The 27,328-nt window shown below is 38.1% G+C and overlaps 1 protein-coding gene across 2 annotated transcripts in view; it reads right to left on the reverse strand.

Annotated features, from left to right (window-relative positions):
- The window catches only part of XPO4 (exportin 4), an 82,753-nt gene that overhangs the window by 29,713 nt on the left and 25,712 nt on the right, over positions 1 to 27,328 (reverse strand). For both annotated transcript variants that reach the window (XM_005149754.4, XM_031049514.2), the window contains exons 3-8: positions 25,963 to 26,104; positions 25,560 to 25,698; positions 13,897 to 14,013; positions 12,958 to 13,111; positions 2,653 to 2,765; positions 92 to 249 (exon numbers count right to left, since the gene is read on the reverse strand). In XM_005149754.4, coding sequence (XP_005149811.3) covers positions 92 to 249; positions 2,653 to 2,765; positions 12,958 to 13,111; positions 13,897 to 14,013; positions 25,560 to 25,698; positions 25,963 to 26,104 — 823 coding nt within the window. The remainder of the gene's footprint in view (positions 1 to 91; positions 250 to 2,652; positions 2,766 to 12,957; positions 13,112 to 13,896; positions 14,014 to 25,559; positions 25,699 to 25,962; positions 26,105 to 27,328) is intronic.

The raw sequence follows: 27,328 nt of genomic DNA on the forward strand, positions 1-27,328 counted from the left end.
GCAAGCCATACCAGTTCTCCACACAGATTTGCTACACTCCAAACTAAAGATTAAAAGATGCCATCTAAATTTAGAGAGGAGGCATACATACCCATTGATAGTATTCAGTAATCCCTCAATGAAGTGTGCCAGGTAATCAACTTGCGAACCTTCATCGGGAAAGACTGGCCCATGCAAAGACGCCAGCTGTGCCAGACACTGTAATGAATCTTGGGCCATATCTGTATCTTCTCTGATTTTTCGATGTACCTTTCAGGAAGTGAGATAGTTAATAATACACAAAAATAGGGTGTTCTTACAACAGTCACATGGCTCTCAATCCAAAAGAGCACACACCAAAAAAAGCTTACTAGAACTTCCATTCAGTCTGAAATGCAAAGGTTTTTACAGCTCTCTAAACCATAGTAAACATCAAAATCATGATTTGGCTCACAAAATTCTAGCCTCAAATTAACTCACCGAAACTAACATTGATTTAAGTCTCACCTACATGTTGAAAATTGAACTGTCTACTGAATGTTACGTCTTAAAGAGAGAAACAGATGCCAGCCAGTCAGACATACTGCTCCTTCTAAAAACAGCAATAATGACAGTCATCTCTATTATGCTAACTATGCCTAGGCTACAGAGTCTTGCTAAAGTTAGTCAACAAGTTCAATTAAGATTATATAGATGCTTCTTTAGCAGAGGTAAACACTGAAGACAGACAAAAATGAATGCATCACTTCCTTGGCAACAACCCTTACATTATACAAGGCCAACAATAATCTTCCTGCATATCTGCACACTGTTATGTCATTACTTCTGCTGGTGACTCTTTCTAGATTCAAATCTTAACTTTCCAGTAATCATATTCTCACGTACTTATTTTAATTGTCAATTATGGATTTAAAGTATTTTCTTAGGCTCACGCTTCTGATTCTTTCACATAAGATATACTGACTAAATAAAACATAGGGTAGCTTTTCCTCCCAGAAGCAAAGTTAGTTAAATTATTTCAGCACTATTACACATAAAAGAACAGTTAAAACACCATTTCCCTGTGGTGTTACAGTTGCAACTTCACCCAACTCATAACTAGCTGGATTAGCTGCATAATTAATCTCTGAAAGATCAAGGTGCAGGAGAAACAAACCCTGCAACAAAAATACCCCTCCTAATATACATCCCACACTAGGCTGAGATTAGATGTGAAGGCTCTCTCTAACATGGCAGTCCTGCCAACTTTTGCAAGGTTATTAAAATTTCTCAGATCAGATACATGCGTATAAATTACTACCATTCACTTACATTATTTCAAATAGCAAACTAATACTACAGGCCTCAACCACTGCAAATCAGGAATCTAAAACCAAAACGGATGGCATACTGCCCTGCCTAGCATTTGTTCAAAAATAATCAAATACAGGCGAGTTTTGGTTACTATCACGTAAAATGGAAATGTATTAAAACAATCCTGCATGTTACTCGAAGCGTTATTCTTAGCATGAGTAAGTAACTGTAAACCAACCCAAGGAAGAGATACCCAACTCTGACAAATTCATACTATTAAACAAGAAAGGGTTAATATGTAACCCAAAAAGTTATTTGCATGTGGAGATTCACAGCTGACAGTAGCAACTGTCTGGATAGTCTAGACAGCTGTTCAGATTGAGTGTAGCTGCTAAGAGTTCTGCCAATGATTTTTTTCACCTTTTCAAAACTGCTGGAACAGATAAACTTGCCGTCAACCCCCCAAAATACATAACTTATTGAAAAATCCCATAAAGCAAGGACATGTATCCAAACCCATATCAGACAACTCTCAAGGAGCGCTGGAGAGTTACACTGACTTTGCTAAAAACAACTTTATCCAAGTTTTGAGCACATTATTTCTCTGCTTTGCAAAAATTAAAATAGGCTGAGAATGCTCAATTCTGAGACTCTAAGAAATGTAACAAGATACAATATAACAGAAAATGAATTTATAAACAAATACATGTTGCTGCTGTAACCTGTAACAGCAAATAGTAACCTGTAGCTCAGCAGCGACTACAAACTTCTTCCAACAGTTGTAGAAAGAACACACTAATTTTATCCAGTTTAATATGTTTTTTTTTTTTAATTACAGAAACTGAGTATTACATTCCCTTTTCCCAACTCTTCCCCATTCTTCCTAACTTATGTTAACTTTTTTGGATTTACTTTGTGCTGAGGAAAGAGTCGCAGAACTCTATGCTGAAACTGGCTAGAAAATTGCAAATACATTATTTTCAGCTGCTTCACTGAGCAAGTGCTTTAAGATGAGCAAACACATAACATTCATTTCATCTTTTTGAGAGCCATTACACTGTATCTGAAAGATACTCTATTACTGCTCATCATGCTTCTTATTTGATGAGTACATATAAAGAAGTATCAAATGTGTAAATGTTTAGATCACTATACACCCTCTACTTCGTCAATGATCATCAGTTTAAGGCAATTTATAGGCAGAATACATATTCTGTAACCTAAGAAAAATACAACACTTCTGTTTGCTTTCATAAGCAAGAAGTTAACAGAATCAGTCCTACCTGTTGCAAAAAGAAGAGTCCAACAAAACTGTTTTAGAACAGGAAGGAGCTGCTTTCCCTGTGGTCTGGACTATGAAAGTTGAAGAAAGAAACTTACTGTAAAGAAAAGCTCCATAACTCGGCTGTCCAGGAGAGTCTCACGCCAGGATTCTGTTGGCTTTAGCATCACATTTTGTGAGGATTCAAACATAGCTATATAATGTCTGCCCAGTTATCTGGTGTCAAGGTCAACAATAACATTCCTACTTGGCTTTAAAAAAATCCTAGATACAACAGGATCCATTCAGAAAGAATGTAATGGAAACAAACTTTAAGCCTCTTCACATACACAGCATAATTCATGCATGAGGCCAAGGAATAAAAGGTATTAAGTATTGAAAAAAAGAATGCTTCAGGAATGTTAGATAACAGTTTGATCATAATTATGAGACATACCATGGTGATACGATCACTTTGATAACCAGGGTGTCTAATGTGACACAGCGAGAAGGGAAAAAAGCAACCGCGATTAACAGGTGTTAAAATTTATGCAAAATAGGAAATAATTTTCTATAAAATTTTCCTGGCAGCTTTTAAAAAGGCCTTATGAGAGCTAATTATAGCTCATTGAAATCTGTATCTTATTTTTCTAAGTAGCCAAATATGCACCACAGAATGCAGATAGGTTAGCCCTGCAGTAATCTACATTTTTTTAATCACAGTGTGAAGAACAAAAGCTTAAGACACCGTAAGGATTGTCATACTAAGCACGTTTGTAAGAGACATGCATGAAAACATGCACACCGTGAAGCCACAATTTTCCTGCACTCATTTCAGTTCTTACCATGTGTTCTGGCATAACTTAATTTACAAAATTCTGCAAATACAAATTGGCAAAAACATTTAAACAAACCGTTATATTCATTCTTTTAGTCTGATCATGCAAAACATGCAAAAACATTTAAACAAACCGTTATATTCATTCTTTTAGTCTGATCATGCAAAACATGTTTACCAAAGATTTTTGAAAGTGATTCCTTCTGTAACACCCCCGATCTGAGCAGTAGTAAAATTGCTTTACCTCAGCAACTTATGCCTTTTTTAAACCCTTCATTATCCTCTCTGATCTCTTTCTAACACAACCATCAGAATAAGTAACAGCATGCTCAGCTGCATGCAATTTACTTACTGGAATGAACCACATTAACTTTTGTACTCTAAGTCAAAAGGTATTAGAAAAAAATGTGTATCAAGATATAAACCTTATATGTCTAGAAGAAAATAAATTTCACAATGGTATCATTCTAGAAAGCAGACACCTTAACTTTTGATTTTTTTTTTCTTACTATAAAGCAAACATCTAGCTTAATATGAATTGTTGCATAAGGCAAAACACACCATTTTAGTTTATTTACACTTGCCTTCTGAGTTCTGCCAAAACCCAAAATTCCTAGCAACAGTGTGCAGAATCACAGTCCAAAAGCGTGACTTTCCATGGCACAGTATCAAGTGGACTTTCACTGTTGCCAGCATGTTTTAACACGTAAGACCAATCAAGGATTTCCATATTAGTGCAAAACACTTCACCATTTTCAAAGTTATCAGTGTGTATTGAACTATACCAATCACAGAATTGTCTATTTTACTTCCATCTGAAATATAGATGTAATGTAAGCAATAGAAAATGCCCTAGTTCTCTCAGATTAAAAAAAAATGAAGGGATGAAATCCTCACATGCAAACACCCTTTTTCATTTGGAACATTTTAGAAAATACAGTATTTTAATTTCTTTTTATTGACAAGAGTGTCCTTTGCTGTAACTCTCCAATAAATGATTGGCTTAGTAATACATCAACATTAGAAGATGATATTAAATAAATTACCAATCTCTGGAAATTAATTTGCTCTTTGCCAAGTTAAGTCTGCAGAGATAAGCTATATAACAATTTTCACGTGGAATTAAAGAAGGGCTCCTTTGCTGTCACTATTTTAACAAGCCTCAGTATTTAGCAGCCCTATCCTGTTATTTTTAGTACCATTTCTCATGCTAATAGACTGATGACACATCTGACAATAGCAGATTTGTGAGCAAAATACCTGTACACTGAATAATACAAATTATGCGTGCAGCTATCATGAAGATCTTACACCCATTTTCCATTATGTACTGGATGTATGCAAATGTTAGCAAAGTTAGCTCTAGAGATGCTTGCTTCTGTGAAACACATCAACTTATTCTGTGCTATAGTTCAGCCTTATTAACAGCAGTCCAGCTATGCCAAACCTGAAAAAAAGGGCACTAAATTATGCAGTACATGGGTGTACATGAGCCAAATTCAGTCTTCAGAAATTAATCTACCCCTCAATATATATAAAGAGACAAAAAGCACAGAACTAGCACAACACTTTTTTGTAACCACTCAAGCTATAACAAAAACTTAGGATAAGCATAGATCAGTCTCTACTATGACATCCTGAAGGGATTTTTGGTTTTGTTGGTTTTATTTTTATTCTTTTTTTTTAATGAAAAACAATTTTAAACCACTTGTGGTAACAAATATCGTTTGTAACATTCCCAGTTCTACTGAAGAATGAGTAACAGTTCACGTTAAGCAACATGAAAATCCAAGCTAGGTAACAACTACTAGAAGTACAGCAATGTTTCACCCAGTTTACAAGTCTGAGGACACTCATTCTTACTAAGAAACTTCTGCTTGAATCAGAACAGATTATTCAATACCATGTACCAAGCTCTACTGAAAAGCACAAAAATATAATTAAGATGCCTGTGTGCATAAGGCTGATATGCTCACTAATTAGTGCCTAGAGAAGAATGGGAGAAAACCATACTGTTTAAGTTGGATTTTATTTTCTCTTTGCCTAAATTTATGTACATAGATATTAGTTCCATGCTTGGCTTTGTTTCATGAGTTAGGAGTAAAAGCAATCTCCTTAAAGTTCTAAATTTGTAATTTTGAAAAAAAGAAAGTTTTATATGCTTCTTGGAGAAATATATTTTAAGAAGAAAACAAACATAAACAAAATTACACATTTTTTTACAATTACCTTTGTCTCTGTTAAAGGAAGGGGCTGATAGCTGAAGATGAGTATCAAAACATTTTTTATCCTAAGGCAGCCATGAGGGATTATAACATTTCACTTCAGAACTTCCCACAAATTCCAGTATCTGAGAACAGGTCCCAGTCTTTATTCCTAGAAGCATCAAGACTTGTCCTTCCACAAAGCTGTAAATTAAGAACTCAAAAAAGCAAAGCTGAGGTTTCCTCTGACAGACCCCGATTCACAAGTGTCTACAGTTGCAAAGAACTACTCAGAAATGGAAGGAAAACTCCTGGAGTGCCAAGGCCCGAATATCTTAATATTCATTTAATCACTTCACCTTTGTTGTTTGGAACATTTTCTGGAGAGCTTTGTGTCAGTCAGATCTGCATTTTACAAATCAAAAACTGCATTAGAAAGGTAACTGCCTGGAAATCTGCCATCCGATGTTATAATGTTAACATACTGATTTTCAGATTTTTAAGATCTCCTCTGGCTTGCTAGCCAGTCAGCTGAACACATGGGATAAGCCTGAGAGCAACTGCCTAAACTGATGCAGAGGCTTGCTGCCCCCTATGGAGAAACAAATCTTTATATAGTTTAATGCTCCCAGCAAATACATTCAGGATTCAGGAAAAGGAACGTATGCTTAAATATTTAATTATTAAACACAATTATTCTTAACTGTCATGAGAATGAAACAGCTACTTTGTGTTGGAGACACTGGACTCAGATTACAGCAACAGGTGTAGGAAGTGCTGGAAGACCCAGCCTAATTTTAAAACTGGTCAATTCCGAAGCTGTGTGCAGTGCACCCATACTAGTACCAAGTCTCATGTTGCCCACCCAAGCGGATTCTGCAACTCCTGTTATATTTTACTGCTATGGTTATACAGCTGGAAGTGTGAAGGATAATCACTTTAAGCCCAACTTACACTTAAAAGCACATATGCAAAGTGACTGCCATGCAGACACAGCTCAAGAGTCACGCCTTTCCATTATATACTCACTGCCATTTAGGAAGCTGATGACAAATCATTGCAAAACTTAAAATCACTGGGTCAAGAGAACAGAAAAGCAAAACACAGGTTAGGCATAAGGAAGAAGTTCTTCACTGTGAGGGTGGTGAGGCACTGGAATGGGTTTTCCAAGGAGGTTGTGAATGCTCCGTCCCTGACAGTGTTCAATGCCAGCCCAGATGGAGTCTTGGGTGACACGGTTGACTGTGTTGTGTCCCTATCCATGGGATGGGGGTTGGAACTAGATCATAGAATCATAGAATAATTAGGGTTGGAAAGGACCTTAAGATCATCTAGTTCCAACGCCGCTGCCATGGGCAGGGACACCTCACACTAAGCTATGTCACCCAAGGCTCTGTCCAACCTGGCCTTGAACACCACCAGGATGAAGCATTTCCAACTTCCCTGGGAAACCCATTCCAGTACCTCACCACCCTTACACTAAAGAACTTTTTCCTTACATCCAATCTAAACTTCCCCTCTTTAAGCTTGAAACCATTACCCCTCATCCTGTCACTACAGTTCCTAAAGAGTCCTTCTCCAGCATCCCTATAGTGCCCCCTTCAGATACTGGAAGGCTGCTATGAGGTCTCCATGCAGCCTTCTCTTCTCCAGGCTAAACAGCCACAACTTTCTCAGCCTGTCTTCATATAGGAGGTGCTCCAGTCCCCTGATCATCCTCATGGCCCTCCTCTGGACTTGTTCCAACACTTCCATGTCCTTATGCTGAGGACACCAGAACTGCACATAACACTCCAAGTGAGGTCTCATGAGAGCAGAGTAGAGGGGCAGGACCACCTCCTTCGACCTGCTGGTCACGCTTCTTTTGATGCAGCCCAGAATATGGTTGGCTTCCTGGGCTGCAAGTGCACACTACCGGCTCATGTTCATTTTCTTATCGACCAACACCCCCAAGTCCATCTCCACAGGGCTGCTCTGAATTTCTTCTTTGCCCAACCTGTAGCTGTGCCTGGGATTGCTCCAACCCAGGTGTAGGACCTTGCACTTGGCATGGTTAAACTTCATAAGGTTGGCATCAGCCCACCTCACAAGCGTGTCAAGGTCCCTCTGAATGGCATTCCTTCCCTCTAGCGTATCAACAGAACCACAGAGCTTGGTGTCATCAGCAGACTTGCTGAGGGCACACTCAATCCCACTGTCCATGTCACCAACAAAGATGTTAAACAAGATTGGTCCCAACACCCATCCCTGAGGGACACAACTCGTTGCTGGTTTCCAGCCGGACATTGAGCCGTTGACCACATCTCTTTGCTTGCAGTCATCCAGGCAGTTCTTTACCCACCGAGTGGTCCATCTATCAAATTGATGTCTCTCCGATTTAGAGACAAGGATGTTGTGTGGGACAGTGTCGAACGCTTTGCACAAGTCCAGGTAGATGACATCACCTGCTCCACCTCTCTCCATCAGTTCTGTAGCCCCATCAGAGAAGGCCACCAAATTGGTCCTTTCCAACCCTATTCTATGTTTACATACACATAAACAGCTCCCCTTCGTAAAGAGAGCCATTAATGGTCTGTTTTCCTCTTCTGCTATTAATGCTTTTAAGATGCTCTCACACTGCCAACTGATTTCAGAATTCATTCAGGTAAACCTAAATGTTTAAAAATCCAATATAACTACAAATACGTTTAGTGCCAACATGATCAAATTTGGGGGATGTGTCTATCTTGGTTTTGCCCAACTTTGTCTTAAAAAGTTGCTAGAAATGATTGTCAAGAAAACACACAGTACTCTAAAAATAATTTCTAAGCTTCAGGGATTTCAAAGTCAGGTCCTACGTAAGAGTAGGTAGGACCTGCTTGCTTAAGAGTGGTAAGTCTGATAAATGCAGCTCTCTTTTGCACTTTCTTATATACAACTATCTAGTTACACTGAATTTTTCTTTATATCCCAAACAACAGCCAGGATGTTACCCCAACCCTTCATCTTCCAGATAAGGACAGACTGCTGCAGTAAATTCAGAATAATCCCAGGCTGCTAAGAAACACAAGACCTAAGGAAAGCAACCTTGTTGCTGAGGGAAATCTGTGTTGTCACTCCTTGGTACAGGTTCAATCATTTCTGCAGCCATGCAATAAATCAAACTGGGGACCCCAATCTGCTAAAGTAAGTTTTCAGCCAGGTGGTTCCCTGCTCAGTATCATGCTCACTGGAGGTGTCAAGGCAGGATGCTCTTTCAAAGGCAATGCCAACTTGAATCATTCCTCAAAACAAGCTTCAAGTTTTCTTGAGGCATTCTATGTGTTTTTCATGCATTTCCATTATGCATAACAGATGCTACCAATCTGGGTTGGACCAAGTTCAAATACTGAAAGTCTGCAGAGCTATATGGTTCACAGAATCTCCCAGAAAGGTGTCTCATTCTTGAGACACTTTCAAAAGAGAGATATGAAGAGCTTTGTTCCTTTAACTGTGTGGCCAAAGAACACACATACTTAAAAAAGTGTTCAGATTAGACAAACGTTTCAGTCAGTTTATGCAATTGCCATCTCACCATTAATTTCAATGGAACAGCAATGATGCATGTTAGTGTAGTGCCTCCCATTGGCTTTATGTAGCCTGTATTTTATGTCCAATACCCTATTCTTAACTTTGCTTGAACACTTGACAGCTTGTCGCCAAGCCAGCAGAGGCATCAAATGCAAACCAAGAAGAAGCTCAAATCCTTTTCATTCATGTAGTATAATCCATATGTTAATGAATAAAGGATAAGTAATTCTATGACAGCTCCTAATGACATGAGTAGACACCTTTCTGTGGATGGAAGACAGTTGGACAAAAACCTTATGTTCTGTTTAAGAACTTTTGCATTTGAGGACATTTATCCAAAGTCCATTGGAACATGGCTGCCAAGAACAGACAAATCCCCAGGTCAAGGAGAAATGAGAAACATCACTGGAGGTAAAAGAATACATATTATAATTACATCCTGACTCCACAGGACATGTACGTCCATGCCAAAATGCACTATACCCAGCAACATTCAGCTCCTTAACTGGAGACTTTGGACATTTGCAATGTTTTAGAAGCAGGATGCTTGAAAGCACTCTTGTGAAGAAGAGGACTGTACCTCTCAGTAGTGATCACCTGTACTTCCTTACTTAGTCAAATCAATGATTAAAAAAAAAGATGGAGTTAGAAGTAGTTCAACCCAAGTAAACAACATTTAACAGCACTGTAACAGCCCTGAAAAAAGAAACCCTACAGAAGCCAACATGCCACAACAAACAACCATGTGTTCATAGTGCAATGTAGGAATCCTGTGTTATTGTCACTTCCAACAGTACTGCCAAAAACCTCTGAAGCATCTGCAAACACCAGGTGAACTAACAGCTTGGGGCAGCAGATAAAAAAACCCGTGTGTTAGAAAAATGAAATGGGAGAAACTGCACATGACTGAAAAAAGTCTCCTAGCTCATCACACCCTGCCTCTCCCATTGCAGGCACTATAAGCCAAGACACTTGAAAAATACTGAATTCCAACTTGAAAGTAGGTAGCTTCTGTTGCTCCAATGAAGTGACTGTTCCAGAATGCATCTTTCATACCAGCAATAGACAATACAGACTTACTACAACTCTTCTATTATGACTGGTGGCAGCACTGCCCAAGACTTTAACAATGCTGTTACATTGTAACAGCACAAGAACTCTTGAGAAGCTGTATGTTTTGATGCAAATATCACAACCTGGTGACTTGAATAATGTGCCTTTTGTTGACGGTCACTGTAGAGTTAATGCACATTTATACTACTTCCTTTTTTTGAGATACAAGAAACTTGCTAAAATGATATACAAATACTGCAGGTTATTGTTATGCTGCAGGGAATACGGGAATGAATATTATCTTGAGAGAGGAAATGCCAGCTAAAGGAAGAAAGATACAATCTGTGGATGCAATGGATCATTTTACTTCATGCTTGGAGTACTAAATTTATGCCCACTGCTTCAGCAAATGTACTGTAAAGATTTGGAAAGAATACCAAGAGGATACCAACTGATCAATCAACACAGCAGCTCTTATGTTCTTATGAAATGTGTTATCTACTTAGAAACTGCAGCAAAGTTAAGTTGCACTACCCACAAGCTATCACAGAATCATAGAACAGGCAGGATTGGAAAGGACCTTAAGATCATCTAGTTTTAACCCCCCTGCCACGGGCAGGGACACCTCGCACTAAACCGTGTCATCACTTACTTTTAAATCAGTCTTCTGAAGGAAGACAGATTTATGCCACAATACAATCAACATGGCGGTGTAAACCCCAGCAGTTCTTAAATCTTCATCAGCTAAGACATGCATTTCTCAAGGCTGATTAAAGCCATTCCAACTTCTCTGAAAACAGGCTGGTACACAGAGAAGGGAGACTCAAACTAGTGCTGTAATTCTTACAGCAAAATTAAATGTCCAGTGGTAGAAAACATATCCCTGGCAGTGTTCAAGGCCAGGCTGTATGAAGTCTTGGGTGATACGGTTTAGTGTGAGGTGTCCCGGCACAGGGCAGGGGGGTTGGAACTAGATGATCTTAAGGTGCTTTCCAACCCTAACTATTCTATGATTCTAACTGCAGCAGAAGTTATGAAAAGGTCTGAAATGAAGCCATGTAAGAGCAATTGAGGCTCAGACTAAAAGTCCATCTGATCTCTAGAAGTTGCCAGAATTTGTCTAACATCTGTAGTACCTAAAGTAGACTAAGTAGCAGAAAACACTGCTGACCTTAAGCAGCAGTATGGCTTGCTCAGCTGTTTCAATTAACACTTATTTACTAGCACCTATAGACTAAATCACTTCATGTTATACAGAGGTATAAATGAAAGCTGTAACTCCCAAAGCTTCACATCTTGCTAGTATGCATCTAGCTCCACCACTTACCCTTGGGCTAGGATAAAGCACTCATGAAGAACTAGAACCTACACTTTCAAACTGTAACAAGATCAGTATTTAAGACTACATCAGAGGTTTGCACAGAGCAAGACAAAGAGGGTACCACCACTGTGCAACACAAGAGCATTTTCCTTCTATATAAGATTAGTTTAGGGAAACAAAGAAAGTGTTCACATATTATCTGAATTCTTACAAATCCCAAATCATCTCCCAAAAACTTTTGTAAGATGCAATAATTTGACTCAATTCTCAGTCTTGTAGGCACATGCACTTCAATGATTGATAGGAGTGGGGTATTTACTTTTAATACATGACACTTTCCATAAAGGCAATACAAATGATACCAGGCTTTACAGATGTGAGCCAAGGAACATCCAGTTTCAAATAAATTTCATTTTTCCTGCCTGCTGCATAATGAACAGAGGCAAAGACAACAGTAACACTCAGATATCACCTTCTAACCATCCAACCAGGAAAGTAAACAAATCCTTTACCATAAATTTGAAGGCAACATCAAGATTCCTGCAGTATGCATAATTTACTAGCAATTTCAAGAGGTTTTAAGAAAACAAGTTTATAAACCAGATGAAAAATTTGGCTCTTGGGAAGTTTGCTGAGCATCTTAGCTATTAAAAGAGGCACTGCAATGTTTCACTGCAAGTGCTGTCTTAACTCTATTACAGAATGTGACTATTTCTGCAATATTTTTCTAGCCCATTTTGGGGGCTGAACTTTTTTGTATCTTTTTAATTCTCCCCCTCATTAAGACTCTTTCTGATTCCAATTTCATCCCCTACTTTCCATCTCCACCTTTCTCTGGACTTTCATAATCAGCACATATCACAAAGGTGTCAAAATGGAAGCAACTGCACCTGTGTAAAAATGAGATGCCACTTCTCTTAGGCAGCAAATACTTTTTTCTCATTTTGAAGTGAAACTACATGTTTTACTATATGAGCATACTCTTCTATAGGGAGTCAGTAGAACATGCACGTTCCCAGATAATGGGGCATTTACCTGCCCCTTCCTCTTCTCTGAGAGAGAAGTAGGACAGATCAGATCTCCACATAAAAATCTGACAGACCTTGGACTTCTTCACCATTTGGCTCTGCACTAAAGTACCATATTACACTTTTCCTCTCCCCTGCACTAACCAGATAAACCATCAACCCATAACTGGTGGCTGCTTTGCCAAACTGGTTTTGCTTTTTATATAAAATACTTTACAACTTTAATGAAGAGCAACAGCAGCTTCTGTATGTAAGCATTTACTAGCAAGCATGGGGGTTACCAAGAGCACTAATGAAAGAAAACATAAATCAAGAACTAAATAAAAGGCTTGTAAGATTTACATTTTTTTCTCCTCACAAAGACTTTACCTATCAGCCAGTAGAAGTGACTTAAGTCAGCTGTAATAAAGGGCCTGACATTAAAAGGATATAATTTGGAGGAAGGAAGTTCCAGCTTAAGACCTGATTGGCTAGTGCAAGATAGCGCTGAAACACTGAAGACATCTGAGCATTGAGGTTTTCCCGTCTGCTGAATTCCTGAAGTACCTCTACTGTGAGCATGAAGATCTGTCGCAGATCATCCTCCTACAGTCAGGACAAACACAATATATTAATAGAGTCAGTCATTAATTCAGATGTTGATTAAAATAAATACTTTACTAAAAAGAAGAGAATTTTCTGTTTTCACCCTATTTTTCATTAAAACACAGAAAAAAATCTGACGTTGTAAGTCAGACCCCCCCATACATATTCGTTTGCCAAAATTACTAGATTGTATTTGTAAAGAATAAGAAATAAAAACCTTCTCATAAATGCTAGTTATTAAAAGAAAAACTTAACAATATGTTTTAACAGCTAGTGGAGGAGAGGGTTGGTCTTTGGCATGAAAAAAAGTTGATAAGTTGTTCCACAGCCAGTTTAAAGCAATGCCTTCACAAAAACATTTCTGCCTGGCCAAACAATACATCTGAGACAACCAGACTACACCATCTGCAATAATATTTTTAAATACATAGCTCCCCTTGGCTTTAAACCAAAGCTATATTTAAGACTATCATTGTTCCAGAGAGTATTCGTTTTGTTTGCAATTGGTAGCCAAGGCATTAAAGAGTCCAACCACATAAAGATCTGTAGCTCTACCATTAATAAAATGGGAAAAAAGGGATTGAACTTTTTCAATAAAAGGTTTTTTAAAAATACATTACCAGCTTTCCTGCAGTAGCCAACACCTGCATTTATAGTATATTTGTCTATTAAATGCTGTTAGGCATGCACTGTACCTGAATGCACTTGGCACAAGAAAATAATTCTGCTTCCAATTGTTAAATTTTGGAAGGACAGGTAGCATATATTATACAGAATTAGTTTACCTGAAATATACGTTTACAGTTACCATGGAACTCCATGCTTAGTCCAATGTTGCTGGTTTTACTCGAACTTGAGAATTCACTCAACAACGCTGTTAAAATGGAACAGGCCAAAGTTTGCTATAAAAAAAAGGGGGGGAAGTAACATAATTAGAATATGTCCAAGAACGTAATACCACCTACATTGTCCTTGAATTTTTTAATTAGCATTTGTCTACAACTAGTACTTCAGTTTCTTTTAACACAAAGTAGAGTAAGTCGAACTTTCAGAAGTATAGCTCCTTGGGTGAACCACCTCTGGAATTGACAAGGCTCCATCTTTACAAAAGAAATTCCAGTACTTGAGCAATACAAAAGCTAGCACCTGTGAGATCATCACTGAAAAAAAGGGAAACAAACTTATTGCAATACATTTCCCAGCCTTGCTGTTCGCCTTCTCTCCCTGTGAACAGTGCTTTACAGGTTTCAAGGAAGATTCAGTTTCTATTTATTTCTATTTATCAAATACTTCAGGCCACTCTGAAGTTCAGTTTAGCCCTTCTTTGCATTTGCTACACTTACCATGTTGGTATTTAATCATGATTGAAAGTATACCACCAAAAGTGACAAAAGCTAGTCAAAAATAACACCATTGACTGCATCTTTTCCCTCTCCCCTGCAAAGAAAAAGGACTATGCAGAAAGCTTTGATGCATGAAAGCTTCTGGATACCTCCCTCCAAAGCACAACATTTAAAGGTAATTTCTGAGGCTTGTGAAGCTACTCTGCTAAAATGACATCTCTGAAGCAATATAAAAATTGGTGAGAAAAAGGCACATTAATTTTAGAGAGACAGATCCATGAATACTGAAGATTTAAGTATCTTTTTCATTCTCAAAATTTATGGTAAGGTAAATCAAATGCTTATCCTAAAATACAACTTAAAAGCTAACTTTCCTTTATGAAACAGACTGCTCCAGCCTTTGTTGCTGCTTTTTGAAATTAAAAACAGCTTTTTTCCTGATGCCAAAGTCCAGTAACCATCATCACCAGTTTGAATATATTCTTTTTAACTGATCACAACACACAAAGGGGAGTAAATACTGTGAAGTATTTACTTCACTGAGTGAAGATGCAAGTAGTACTTTTGAAGTGTGCTATACACTACTGTAATAAGTACTACAGAAAGTGTATACTGATGATGTGAAAATGTATCTTTTAAAGAGATGTTCTTAACAAAAACCTTCAAAATTACTGGCTATCTTCCCAGACTGTTTGGAGCCAAGGTGCCAGGGATGGACAGAGGGATAGGAATTGTTAAAGGGTCATGCATGCCAGCAAGTGTCCAGGGGTTAAACAGAAATATGCACACTACCTCTGAACACCCGAAAGATTAAAGTGGAGATGATACTATTTATGCAAGCTCATACAACAGCTGAGACCAGTGCCATCCACCCACCAACTGCAACATCTTTGTTCAGAAATGCCTCTGAAGTCAGTACCTTGACCCCCCAGACAACTAGTTATCTTAGCCAGTATACACTAAATTAACATTCTTACTTGCTAAATAAGTCCCAGACAGATTGAGCATAGCAGCTTCATGATAATACATGGTTTTCTCTTCTACTGTATAATAAAGCTGTGCACAGTGGACTAGCATACTGTTCTTCAGTTGGTAAATTCATGCTTTCCCATTTTAAAGAAATAATTATTTCAAGTGACTTTCTCATCTACAGTCACTACTGTCACATATCACAAGAAAAAAGAAACATTTTGCAGTGAAAAACAGCATCACACTTTATTCAAGTAAAAAGTGAAATTTTGTCAGTTCTATATTGGACTTGGAAAGATTTTTCATTAGCTCAAACATTTCAGTATTTTATTTCCAAATTTCTGTGTAAGCTATTCACACAATAAGTATTTTTTATTTAGAGAAAACCCATTTGATACAATATAAAAAACAGTGTAGTCTAACATTGAGTTTTAAATCCAACAATAAAAGTTCCATATAAAAAGAATTAATCTGGATTAAAAAACCTCCAAACTAAACCTTCTCCCTCCACCCCCCAGCCCGTCCTCCCCATGTTTGGCTCTAGAACAATGGTTCAGATAAGAATAGATGTTTTTGAAGGAATCATGCAAAGTTGCCAGAGAACACTTCCCAGTTTCATTATGTGCCAGGAGATGCAGAAATCCAACAAGACTGTCTAAATACTTTTAAATGCAGGCTTTTTATTTGATGCTTGAATTACTGACACACTGACACATTTCAGCTCAGAGAAGGCACGATTTACAGACATCATTAGTTGCAATTACAAATCTGTACAGTTTGATGCTCTATGACATACCACAATTATCATGTGGTATTAATGACTACAATAGTAAAACAGGCTGGCTAAAGTTAAGCTGCTTCTGATTTATCATGCTGAGATCTTTGCACCAAACCACCATGGAGGACAAGCAGAGCACTGATGCAGACCACCCATCACTTGCAGTTGACTGCCAGACATTGGAAAATAAATCGTAAGTTCAAGTGACAGCTAAGGAGCAATAGGGGAAAAAAGGTTTATTTCCACTGTGATGACAAATAGTTAACATTAGCTGAAATAATAGATGCTTTTCTCTTTCCAGTTTCTCCAGTGGGTTTATGTGGCATATAACAATTTATCCCTTTCTGTTTGGACAGTAAAGTGCATTCCAGGTTTTGTTTGTGTGCTTCTCTCCTGATTTCAAGGAGAAATTTAAAAAGAAGGTTAAATTTTATGACTGATGGTAAGGAAATCTCTTCAAAGATGTAAAGAGCAATAGATACAGCTAGGCTGATTGAATCCAAGAGTCTGATAAAGCAGCTTGAGCAGTGACCTGTCCTCCTGATTTCAGTAGGAGATATTTCATGTAGTTCTGACATCAGCACCTTCTCTGAGCATGAAAGGACAAGCATAAAATTACTACGTTTATTACTCCCTCCAGCACCCCAGCTCACAGTGAAAACCAGGGAACACTGCATCCCTCTGCTCTCTCTCTCCCACTGGATTCCCAGCATCCCACCAACTCTTTCACCTTGATATTTTAATACCTGGGGTGCAAATCCTGACCCATTCCCTCACCATCCCAAGGGTGCTGTACTCATTTCAGGCACATCCACTTCTGTCACTATCTGCATCTGCGCTTACCCCTTGAATCAACATGGAATTGTAAGTACTCCTGTATATCCAGGTCACCAGAGCAAGAGAAGATCAAAGATTAGATACTGGCCAGTAACTTAAAATTTACTGCAACAACAGGTTGAGAGGAGATTGCTTGAGATTTATTTCCTAGAAGGTATGTGCAAACCCCCAGGAGTTGAGCTTACAGACAAGAGCAGAGGAACACATCAAGACCTGTAACCTGTCACTGCAATGTCAAGCATTTGAAGAGAGCTGCATACAAAACCACCACTGCTTCCTCAAACTGCCATAAGACCTACTGAACTCTTCCAAATACACAGTAATACTTCAGAAACTCTGGTAAAGTAAACTTAACTAAAATTAAAATTTACATTATGAAAATTAACTTTATCGAAGTTTACCTACTAATATTTTGAAATTCATGTTTTAAAATGCACGTTTGTTTGGTATGAAGACACTAAGTACCTCAACATAAATGCAAGCTATTGGAAAGATTTCTAAAATCTGAAACACAACATAATTTCAGATAAACCAATACAGTTGTGGTTCGTGAAATAAAATTACTTCCTTACACATAATAAAATTAAATGCACTTAATACATGTAAAGTTCTGGACTGTAAGTTTTTTGGGGTTTTGAGTTGTTGGGTTTTTTTTAAGGTTAGAAGAGATTAAGAATCCAATTTAGTAATACCATACAGTAACAAGTAGAAAATGCACATGACTCTAGGCATCATATTAAAAGTCAGATCTGAATGTCTATTGCGCAGTAATGCCATTAACTCCATACCAGTAAGAGTACACCTCTGAACCTAGTTTGACTCACTCGCTAGCAATTTCGCTAGTTCTGCCACAAGTACATACCCAAACAATAACCCCATCTAACAAAAAAAAAATACTTCTCTTGTTGAGAGCAGGCTGCCTCTGAGAATAGCTTGGCACTCACCCCAGTTAGCTTTATTACCAGGAATAAACTTTATGAAAGATCGCTATACATAAAATAGACTCTCAGCTGCTCAAACAGAAGATCAATGGGACTTGTGATAAGAGATTAACTTGGCAATCAGACACCCAGTAGTAACATCATTTTAGTGGTTTTCTGTTTGAATTACTTTAGTAAAACAGAGACACTACAGAAAAACCATGCACCATTTTAACAGTAAAAACATTTATATATATCATTAATGAAATTCAGATGCAACTAAATGTAGCTTATTCCTCCAAATGGAATGTACCTCATAACAAAAGTTAAAGCCATAATGTTTGAAGGGATTTCACACTTGTGCCTGGACTGCCCATGGAGTAAGTGAACAGTTTCATTTGTGAGTAGTTAGGTTACAAAGCATCTGAAAGGAAGAAGAGTTCAAATACAGCTTAGGAAAAAATTGACATGTGGTACACCAGCTCTGAGGCGGAAAAGCCAACAGACAAAGTAGAACAAACTACCACACTGAAAATGTTTCCTCTGTTCTGGAAGTCAGAGCAGAGATACAGTGAGGTTTGATTAAACCATTCGTTTTACTACAAAGCCGAAATTATCGTGCAACACACTCGCACCTTCTGCAAGTGTCTATCTACAGAAAAATGAGAAAGTATATTTAAAAGAGTAAGTCTCACCTGAACAGAGCAAATCATAACATCTCCTCTGTTACATTAGAATATGCATTTAGAGGACTTTTAATCTCCATTCATATAATGTAAACTCTGTAACTGAAATAAAAGGGAAGCCACAAGAAGCATTTAATGCTATCCCTAAACAAGCTAATTTTAAGTTGCACAAGAGCAGGAAGAATCAAAGAGTAAATCTATCAGAGGCAGACTCTGCTGTGCTGCTCTTAGGTGATGAAACTCTGTAATAAGAATGTATCAAAAGCAAATTTACAAAATAAATTGTCTAAAGCAAGGCTTCCTTTATAAAGGCAGTAATATACTTCTTCCGTAACTTCCTTGAATAAGCACAGCTGTATTTGCTAACATTTTCAGAGTATTTAAATCCCCAGAATGTAAGCAGCAACTCCAAATGGAAAGGTTAACAGGATGGCCACAGAGCCAAAAGAAATACCATTATGTACAAAGAGAAAACCAGGAGCTGAAGCAGTAGTTTCCAACCAAAGAAAACCTGAGTATATTCTGAAGAAATATAAGCAAGGACCAGGAAGAACCCACTGGATTTTATCTGTTTGATCCTCCCCATATGAGCCAACTAATGGAAAAAAGCTATAGAGCAGGGACAGGATGATAGGAATAGGACCCACAGCTGCAGTTTTGTGCTGTCAGCAGTTAAGGGACTGGCTAGACAGCACAACCCTTTCTTCCCATTCTTCCTCAGCCACAGCGCAAAGAGAGATGACCGGCACCAGGTTAACACACCAAGCCTACAACAGCACAATGGGTGAGACCCTGCTTCTCTTGGGAGGAATGAGGCAATCCAAGGCAGGGATACCCCCAAGGTTGAGCTGAGACAGTAAAAAAAAAATAAAAAAATAAAAATTAATCAATTCCTCACTGGCTCCCTGGGAGCCACAGGAAGATGATCTTGTGGCATGTGAAGCATGCAGGCTTTGGCCAAAGACAGAATGGAAGTAGCAGCCTCTACTAATAACGAAAAGAGATCCAGGCAGAGTTTGCTGGAGCACAAGGTGTAAAACATGCTTTTCTTTGTTTCTCTGGGGACAGGTGAGGTTGTGAAGCAGAAATCAGGAGGGGGGGGGGAGGGGGAAGTGAAGGGCTGAAAACCATTTATCTAGGGACAACATATCCTCCAGGTTCTTGTCTGATATGCACCAGCTGAATCTGCACTCCTACAGTTGTTGCAATCCAAGACTTTCAATTAAATTCAAAATAATTAATAGTAAGACTAGCCATGCAGCTCACCATCAGTATTGCCCATCTTTAAATATTCATCATTCTGACAAATGCTCTTTGGTAGCAGGTGTTCCCTCTCCCTCCACTTTTCCCAGTACTCATTCCTAATCCTTCTTACCCACCTCTGCCTGCCATATATGCCAAATGAGCTGTTACGTGGCGGTGCTGCACAGCAGATCTGCTTAAAGAAGGGAAAAAAAATAAAATAAAGAAAACAGAGAGATTAGAAAGGAGAAGGCTGTTTTTAAGTAGAGTCCCACAGATATCGAGTTTATTTACTGAACATACATTTTCAGAAGGTCAGTACCCCTGAGACAAAGAGGTGCTAAAGATGGAGCAAAGGTCAATAAACTTCTTTAGGACGCTATTCCCTCAAGCCTGTTTCTTTTTGTGTCACCACAGTAATAAAAGAAAGGTGCAACACATAGAAAAGGTTTTATTTCTTCCTTCCCTGTGGGTCTCCAAGGTCTACAGGTGAGGTCCTCAACAAGATGACAGAACTGAGGAAATGAACGGTTCTGGATGCCACACATAAAACAAGGGTCACATATCTTGCCTCTAGATCATGTCCCCTCACTTCCCAAACTGGTTTTTGAAACTGTGCTTTACTGTTAGTGATAATACTGGGAGCTATTAAATTTGAACATTAAGCTGTAATTTCATTGTACTACATCTCCAGTAAGGTAGGCTCTCTTTCAAAAGAAGGATCAGAGAACTTTAAAAGGCACCCTGGTTAATAAAACTACTAAAAATTACTTATGTTTTAAAGTTCTCTTACACTTCTATTAGCAAGTTTTACCTCATATCTGGAGTATTTTCTAGATCCCCAAAATTCCCAAACCAATCTTTAACACACTAACTTAGGTCTTTATAGAGTACTTGTCAGAATGAAGGAAATAGCTTAAATATCCTGGTTTACCATATGGTTTTTATACTCAATATGTCTCAAAAGCAGTAAGGTTCATAGGACGAGGTAATATTTTTATTAGAACAGAAGACACAGCTGAGGGTATAAGGAGAAAAATAATATGTGTTTTTGTTAAAATGTGCAAGTCACAACAGCCTCTCCAAATCCTACCCTACCATATGAGACAGCAATGGCTAGAGAGAGATACAGAAGTAAAATTCCCCTTAAAGAATAAAAATAACAATAAATGCTAAATAACTGTAAGTAGTTGTCTATGCAGACATTATTACTGACATTTCAATTAAGATCAATGCCTAGAGTTTTACTTATTAACATTTCCTACTGTTAGAGTAAAATCCATCCACAGCACATTCCTCAGCAGTTTTAGGTAATCTGATGCATCAGAATCTCCACTCTAGCCCAGCCATGAACACTGAGAAACAGAACAACAGATTTACAGATTTTAAGAGAGATGGAACTTCTAGGATCTCAGAGCAACTCCAGTAGTTCCTGACAAGTCTTGCATTTACAGAAAAAATTAGGCTCCAGGTATGGAGTTTTATAAGAGACTACATTTTACTATATGCATTGTAGATCTTAAAAAACACAGCTTCTGTTGCTTCCCAGTCCAGTGTTAGGACTACAGCTGGACCCCTCTGCATTCGCCTACCCATATGCCAGAAGAAACAGAGGTGTGACCCCTATCCTAATCCAGTTTCAAACAAAATACATTTGATGGTTGTTCCAGTTCCTCCTCATGGAAATCAATCACTTTAGTGGCCAGAATTCTTGTTCCTCTGGCATGGATGACAGACAAATTAAACCAGCTATGCAAATACAAAATATTCTAATGAAAAAGAAAATACCAAGAAATTAAAGGCAAGAACTTGGCCTACAATGTTCTCCAAAATTTTCAAATTGGTGATAGAAAATATGCATTTGGCATTTCAAGATTCACCTATGATACTGTGTCTACTGCCAGAAGCTCTGTCCTCCAGAGATGAAGATTTTTTAAAGCGATCCTAAAATTGCTATTGGAAGGAGATCAGACTCTTCTTCATGAGCAGCAGGATGGCTTGTACTGATGTTACAGTAGGAACCAGGAAAAACAAAACCAGGAACTACAAAGCTAATCCTTGTTCTCCCAGAGGATTACCACCTAAACTCATTTATAAATGACCAGACAGCCAGACTCTATAGTTTGCTTTCCCTTCTCAGACGAGGGTTTCGTCCATGAGATCCATAAAGCTCCATATGGCAGAGAAGTGACAGCAAGATCCAACACTCCAGGTTCAAACCCTGGCTCTAACCACACATCCTTCTTATCCCTGTAGTATTACCTCCCCTTAGTGCCCTGTTATTTCCTTAGCATGTACACTGTGTTCCACTATTAAGAGACTGTTTGATACTAAACCCATCTTTTTCATCTCCTGTCCACTTTCTTCTCATCACTATTCCTCTCCTCCTCTTCTTTCCAATCTGCTTTTTGTTCCTACTTTTTGTTTTGTTTTGGGTTTGGTGTTGTTCCCCCCCATCTCCTTGGTTTTCTTCATTCTCAATAGTTCACCCATCAGTTTTATTCCCATGTCAGTTTGCCACAGCATTATTCAACATACCTTAATGTTCCACCCTCGACGTACATCCATTTCTAAAGGTATTCTAAAATAATACTTGAGAAGTTAAGGTATTAAGCACATCAAGTCCTGCAAAAGGACACATGCAAAAGTACCACCTACATTCTCTGCTGTCATTACACCAGCCTTCCTGACTTGACCGTGACGAGATGTTACTGAAAAGTCCTGAAGATTTCATGGAGCAGGAGTGCCTAACACACACAAAACTAGTACAGATGTCTGACAGGAACTGGGAGGAGGGTTGCAGGGAATGGAAAAGATTAAGTACCTATTTTATAAGACAAGGGCCAGAAAGCTTCAGAGACAGCAGAGAGCAGAAAGCAAGTGGGAAGCAGGTGAGAGACTACTTTGCTTTTTTTAAAAGGACTTTCTATTATAAACTCCTGTAGAAAGTCATTATCAACAGCTAAGAGGCATGTTCGAGAGCTTTAAATATTTTTAAATATGAAATGATCTGCTGCTGACTCCATATGTTACTTCACAGCTGCTAAGTAGAGTCCTCAGGTAGAAGGACACAAATGGATAGGCAGTAGGTCAGAGGGAACATGGAGCAGAAGCCTGGGAAGGATACAGAAAGCAATCAAGAGACTTGACAGAGAATCAGGAGTCACAGGTATGATAGACTTCTGAAATTTGGGTATACAAGGCTGGAGGGAAGAGTGCACATCACATCACAGGGAAGACATGTTAAGAAACTGGAAAGAATCAGGAAGGCACAGAGGGCTGGAAAACATCTGCTGATCTCTCCCAATACCCATAGCCTAGCCTCCTCCCTGAGTTGGATGGAGGCCTGTTTCTATAAATAACTAATGCAAACATGCCTCCAGTGAAGTGCAGAAACACCTGTGACAAGTAAATGGTGGTACATCTTGGATCTTGAAAGCATCTAATGCTTTCAAATCCTGGTGGTACATCTCAGATCTTGAAAGCAGTGCCACTCCCTTAGCTTCATAATATACCCTGAAGCACCCTTAGCTGAGACTTCACACAGCAGCAAGGCAGCCACAACACCATGGTTCCATCTAGCCTGATGGGCATGGTTGTACATTACAGGAACACAAATACAAAACACACCCACCCATATTTGAAAGGGTAGGTGGATATTTAATTTTATTACCTATTTTATACAACCTTTCAAAGCTGTTGTATATTTATATAAAAGGAATACCCTGAACCCCTCAGTGCTCAGTTGTGGCAGACACTGTGTTAACACACAATTTTATTACCATTTCTTATTGCATACACCAAGACCTGTGTCACATGAAGCTGTGCAAATACCAGTTTCTCTTAAAGTCTCAGAAGATTACAAGAAGATTTTTATTAATAACTATTTTATAATTTAAAACCTCATATATACATGGGAGTATGTGTTTATAATCTGCCTGCCAGAGACTAAGACACATACTCTGTGCCTTACAGAAAAGATGTTTCAGCAGCAACACGTCATTTTTTGCTACTGAGACATATTAGCGTACTAGAATAGAAAACATCTTTATATACTCAAGACATTTTCAATATTGTTCTTCAAGCTTGAGCACAAATACTTTGAAAAAACTATGGCGAAATTAATACTTGTGAAGAAAGGAGGTGGATAAAAGGAAATTAAAAACTGAGTCTAACTTGGTCTCCGTATGGTGGCAGTGAGTGGAACTTGGACAGTGAAATACTACCCCTTCCCCCAGCCAGAGCTCCTCTGCAACATGCCCTGTTCTGCAGTAAGGCTGGGATGATACACTTAACAACAGGCAGTTTTAGCTTGATGTATGCTGTTCAGTGTAGTATGCCTGGGTATTACTGCATGGACAGAACACAGCTGTTGAAGTTGGACTATGCAAGAGTTAGTTCAAAGGGGACTTCTCTGTCAACATCCAGGTTTGTATCTACTCTACTTTTGTATCTTCATGGAAAGATCATACAAACTGGAATGCATAAAAATTGAAAACCTCAGCTGTAAACTGTATTTTAACAACAAGGCTGTATTTCCTGGAAAAAAAAACCAAAACAAAACATGAGCTCAGCGTTGTTCTAAACAGATACCCATTTCTATCCAAGTTATACACAACCAAAAGACTAAAATGTTCACCTTAAGCTAAATAACTATGAAATTAAAGTTTACAAGTGTAACTGCAATTTCCATATCACAGAGGGGTATCACTTGTGCTCAAGAGGTGACACACTATTTTTAGGACCATGACATGAGCTGCATTACCGCTGGTACACTTTGATGGAATTTTCAGAGTTAAACATTTGCCACTCACATCTTGTACAACCACTGCTTTAAATGCTCAACAGTGTGATGGGCTGGTTCCCTCTATATTTTTGTTTGTTTGTTTGAGAAAAGCTTCCATTAAAGTTTCAGCATGGAATCTACACACTTAAGTTTTCGTTTGGTAGGAGAAAAATCACCTCTCTTTAATCTCTAGTTACATGCCTCTATTATGACCTATTCTAAACTTATCTCCTGGCATAGCAAACGGAATTTCACTAAATGCATAGATAGATATTGGACACCTTGTTTCCACTTTGAGCTCAGTATGGAAGTTAACACTTAGCCCTAGAAGTATGACATTAAATCAAGAGTAAGTTTTGTGTTTCCATTCCGCAGTTTAGTTCCTCACGCCCCTTTCCCTCCACCTACCCGTCACCCAGAGAACAGCAGAGGTCCATGCCTCTTGCTCATAGCCTGTTCCAACAGCTGAGCTACAGGGGGGTGCAGTACTATACAGAAGGAAAGGGAAGATTGGGTGAAAAGCTGTTAGCTAATGGAAAATCCATTCTAGATCACACTGTCTAATTTATTAAAGAAACACAGAGAAACCACAAAAATCCAGCGGCACTTAAAGCAGCTACTCAAAGAAACCTGTTCCCTAAGAAAATATGGTGTAATTGTGTACCAAAAAGCTACACATACTACTCCTAGTCCCAAAACATTCTTATTCAAAAATCAACAACTTGGTAAATGATTGCTTGAATAGCTATCAACTTCACTATTAATTTTAATTCTTAGGTAAGAGAAGCATGCAAGACTTTACCATCACTAAGTATGTAACTTATGCTGCTAATACAAATGGCTTAAATTTTGAAAAAAAAAACAAAGAAACAAACCAAAATACTTACCACAGTGGGGTTCCCACTGCTGATCAATTGGCTGACTTCATGGAAAATGCTTTTGCAGTCGATTGATTTGTCTAATGATCCCCGTTTCACTATCACTGCTACTGCTAATAGAATCTGCTCCCGAACATACTTTTGAAGGCTGTAAACACAAATAATAATCCTGTGTAAACACAAAAATAATCCTGAATACAAGTGCTCAATAACATTTTCAGCGCAGTTCTTTTTCAAACATTTTGCATGAATTGGTAAGTGAAAGCTGATATCCCTACAGAAGTCAACCAAATGTGAAGAATGGAAGATAAGTTACTGTTGAAATGGTCTTCTACCACTTCCCAAGACTACCTTGGGAAAACCCAAACATTATGCAAATCCAATCTGTTCAGAGATATATTTTTATACTTACTTAGGCCTTTGTAAGACATATGTTAGAAGGAATGTTCGCAGTGACTCAATGCTAGTTTTTTCTAAGAGAATCCATTCTCTTACAACTGCTTCCATTATTGCTGTAGCTGCTTGAAAAAGGACATAGTCCACTTTACTAGTTTCTGTGGAGAAAAACAAAGGCAACTTGGGTATCAGAAGACATACATGTATTTAGCTGGTATGTATTTCCAGCAAAAAAAAATAATGGCATTTACTGTTCTTTATTATTAAATGGACTTTTGTTGCTAAGAGAACAAATAATTTACAACTCAGAAGGGGAGAAAAGAATCAACCAAATTATCAAATGGTCCAACATTATGAATCAGTGACTGGGGAAGAAAAGTTGGCTGCACAAGGAGACTAGGCTAAAGATCAGGAATAAGAATGCTAAACCAACTGTGGAACAAAATAAAAATTATGATGGATTTAGTCCTGATACATTAAAATAGGATTAATTTGACGTGCATGCCAGAACTAAAGACACCTCTATCATTTACATGCTTGCATTTGGAACCAGAAGTGAATAAAATTACATGTATATTACATATAATAATGAGAAACACTTACACCCAAACAAAACATTTATGTTTTATGATCACAGCAAAAGCTTTAGAGACTGGTGCATTTAAGGTTTACTACATCCTGCTCAAGCTCCCACATTTATCTTGAAGCAATGAAAATATAACTCCCAACCACAGTGTAGGAATCACTAGACCTTCTTATCTGAATATGTGATTAATTTGTATATAGATGAACTACAGAAAATAGAAAAAGATGCTACGTAAGGAGGTAACACTCTGTAGAAAAACTTAAAAAGAATATTCAGAAAGGATGCACCCACCAGATGCCAAAACCATAAAATATGAAATGGTGAAACAAAATTACTGAACAAGAAGTGGAGTTTGAGCTATGATGGGCAATGTGCCAGGGCTAAAACTGGGTTTGTTTCAGAAAACCTCAGTCATGAGATGATATGCTTTAAATGACTACAAAACAAACTTCTTCCTCAATTATATACACACAGGTTTGTAATATACATTTCCTTTATATAAAAGTTCCATACTCAAAATAGCAGCAAATTTGCTAAAATGTTTTTAAGTAACTTGATCAGGCTCCAAGTCTAAACCCTACACAGGTAAACATCTTTAAATCAAAATAAACCACTTTTAAATCTACTCAGCTTAATTTGGAAAACTAAATAACCACTTAATTAAGATTAATGCATATGTCCAACACATACAAACTGAGCCAAATTATTCCAGGATAGGAATTTTAATTCTGGCATTTGTTAACTTCTGCTTTTCAAAGTAGACAAAGCTGACACAAAAGGAGAATGCTATTAAAAA

The sequence above is a fragment of the Melopsittacus undulatus genome, chromosome 2 (genome assembly GCF_012275295.1).
Source record: "Melopsittacus undulatus isolate bMelUnd1 chromosome 2, bMelUnd1.mat.Z, whole genome shotgun sequence".
NCBI classification, from domain to species: domain Eukaryota; kingdom Metazoa; phylum Chordata; class Aves; order Psittaciformes; family Psittaculidae; genus Melopsittacus; species Melopsittacus undulatus.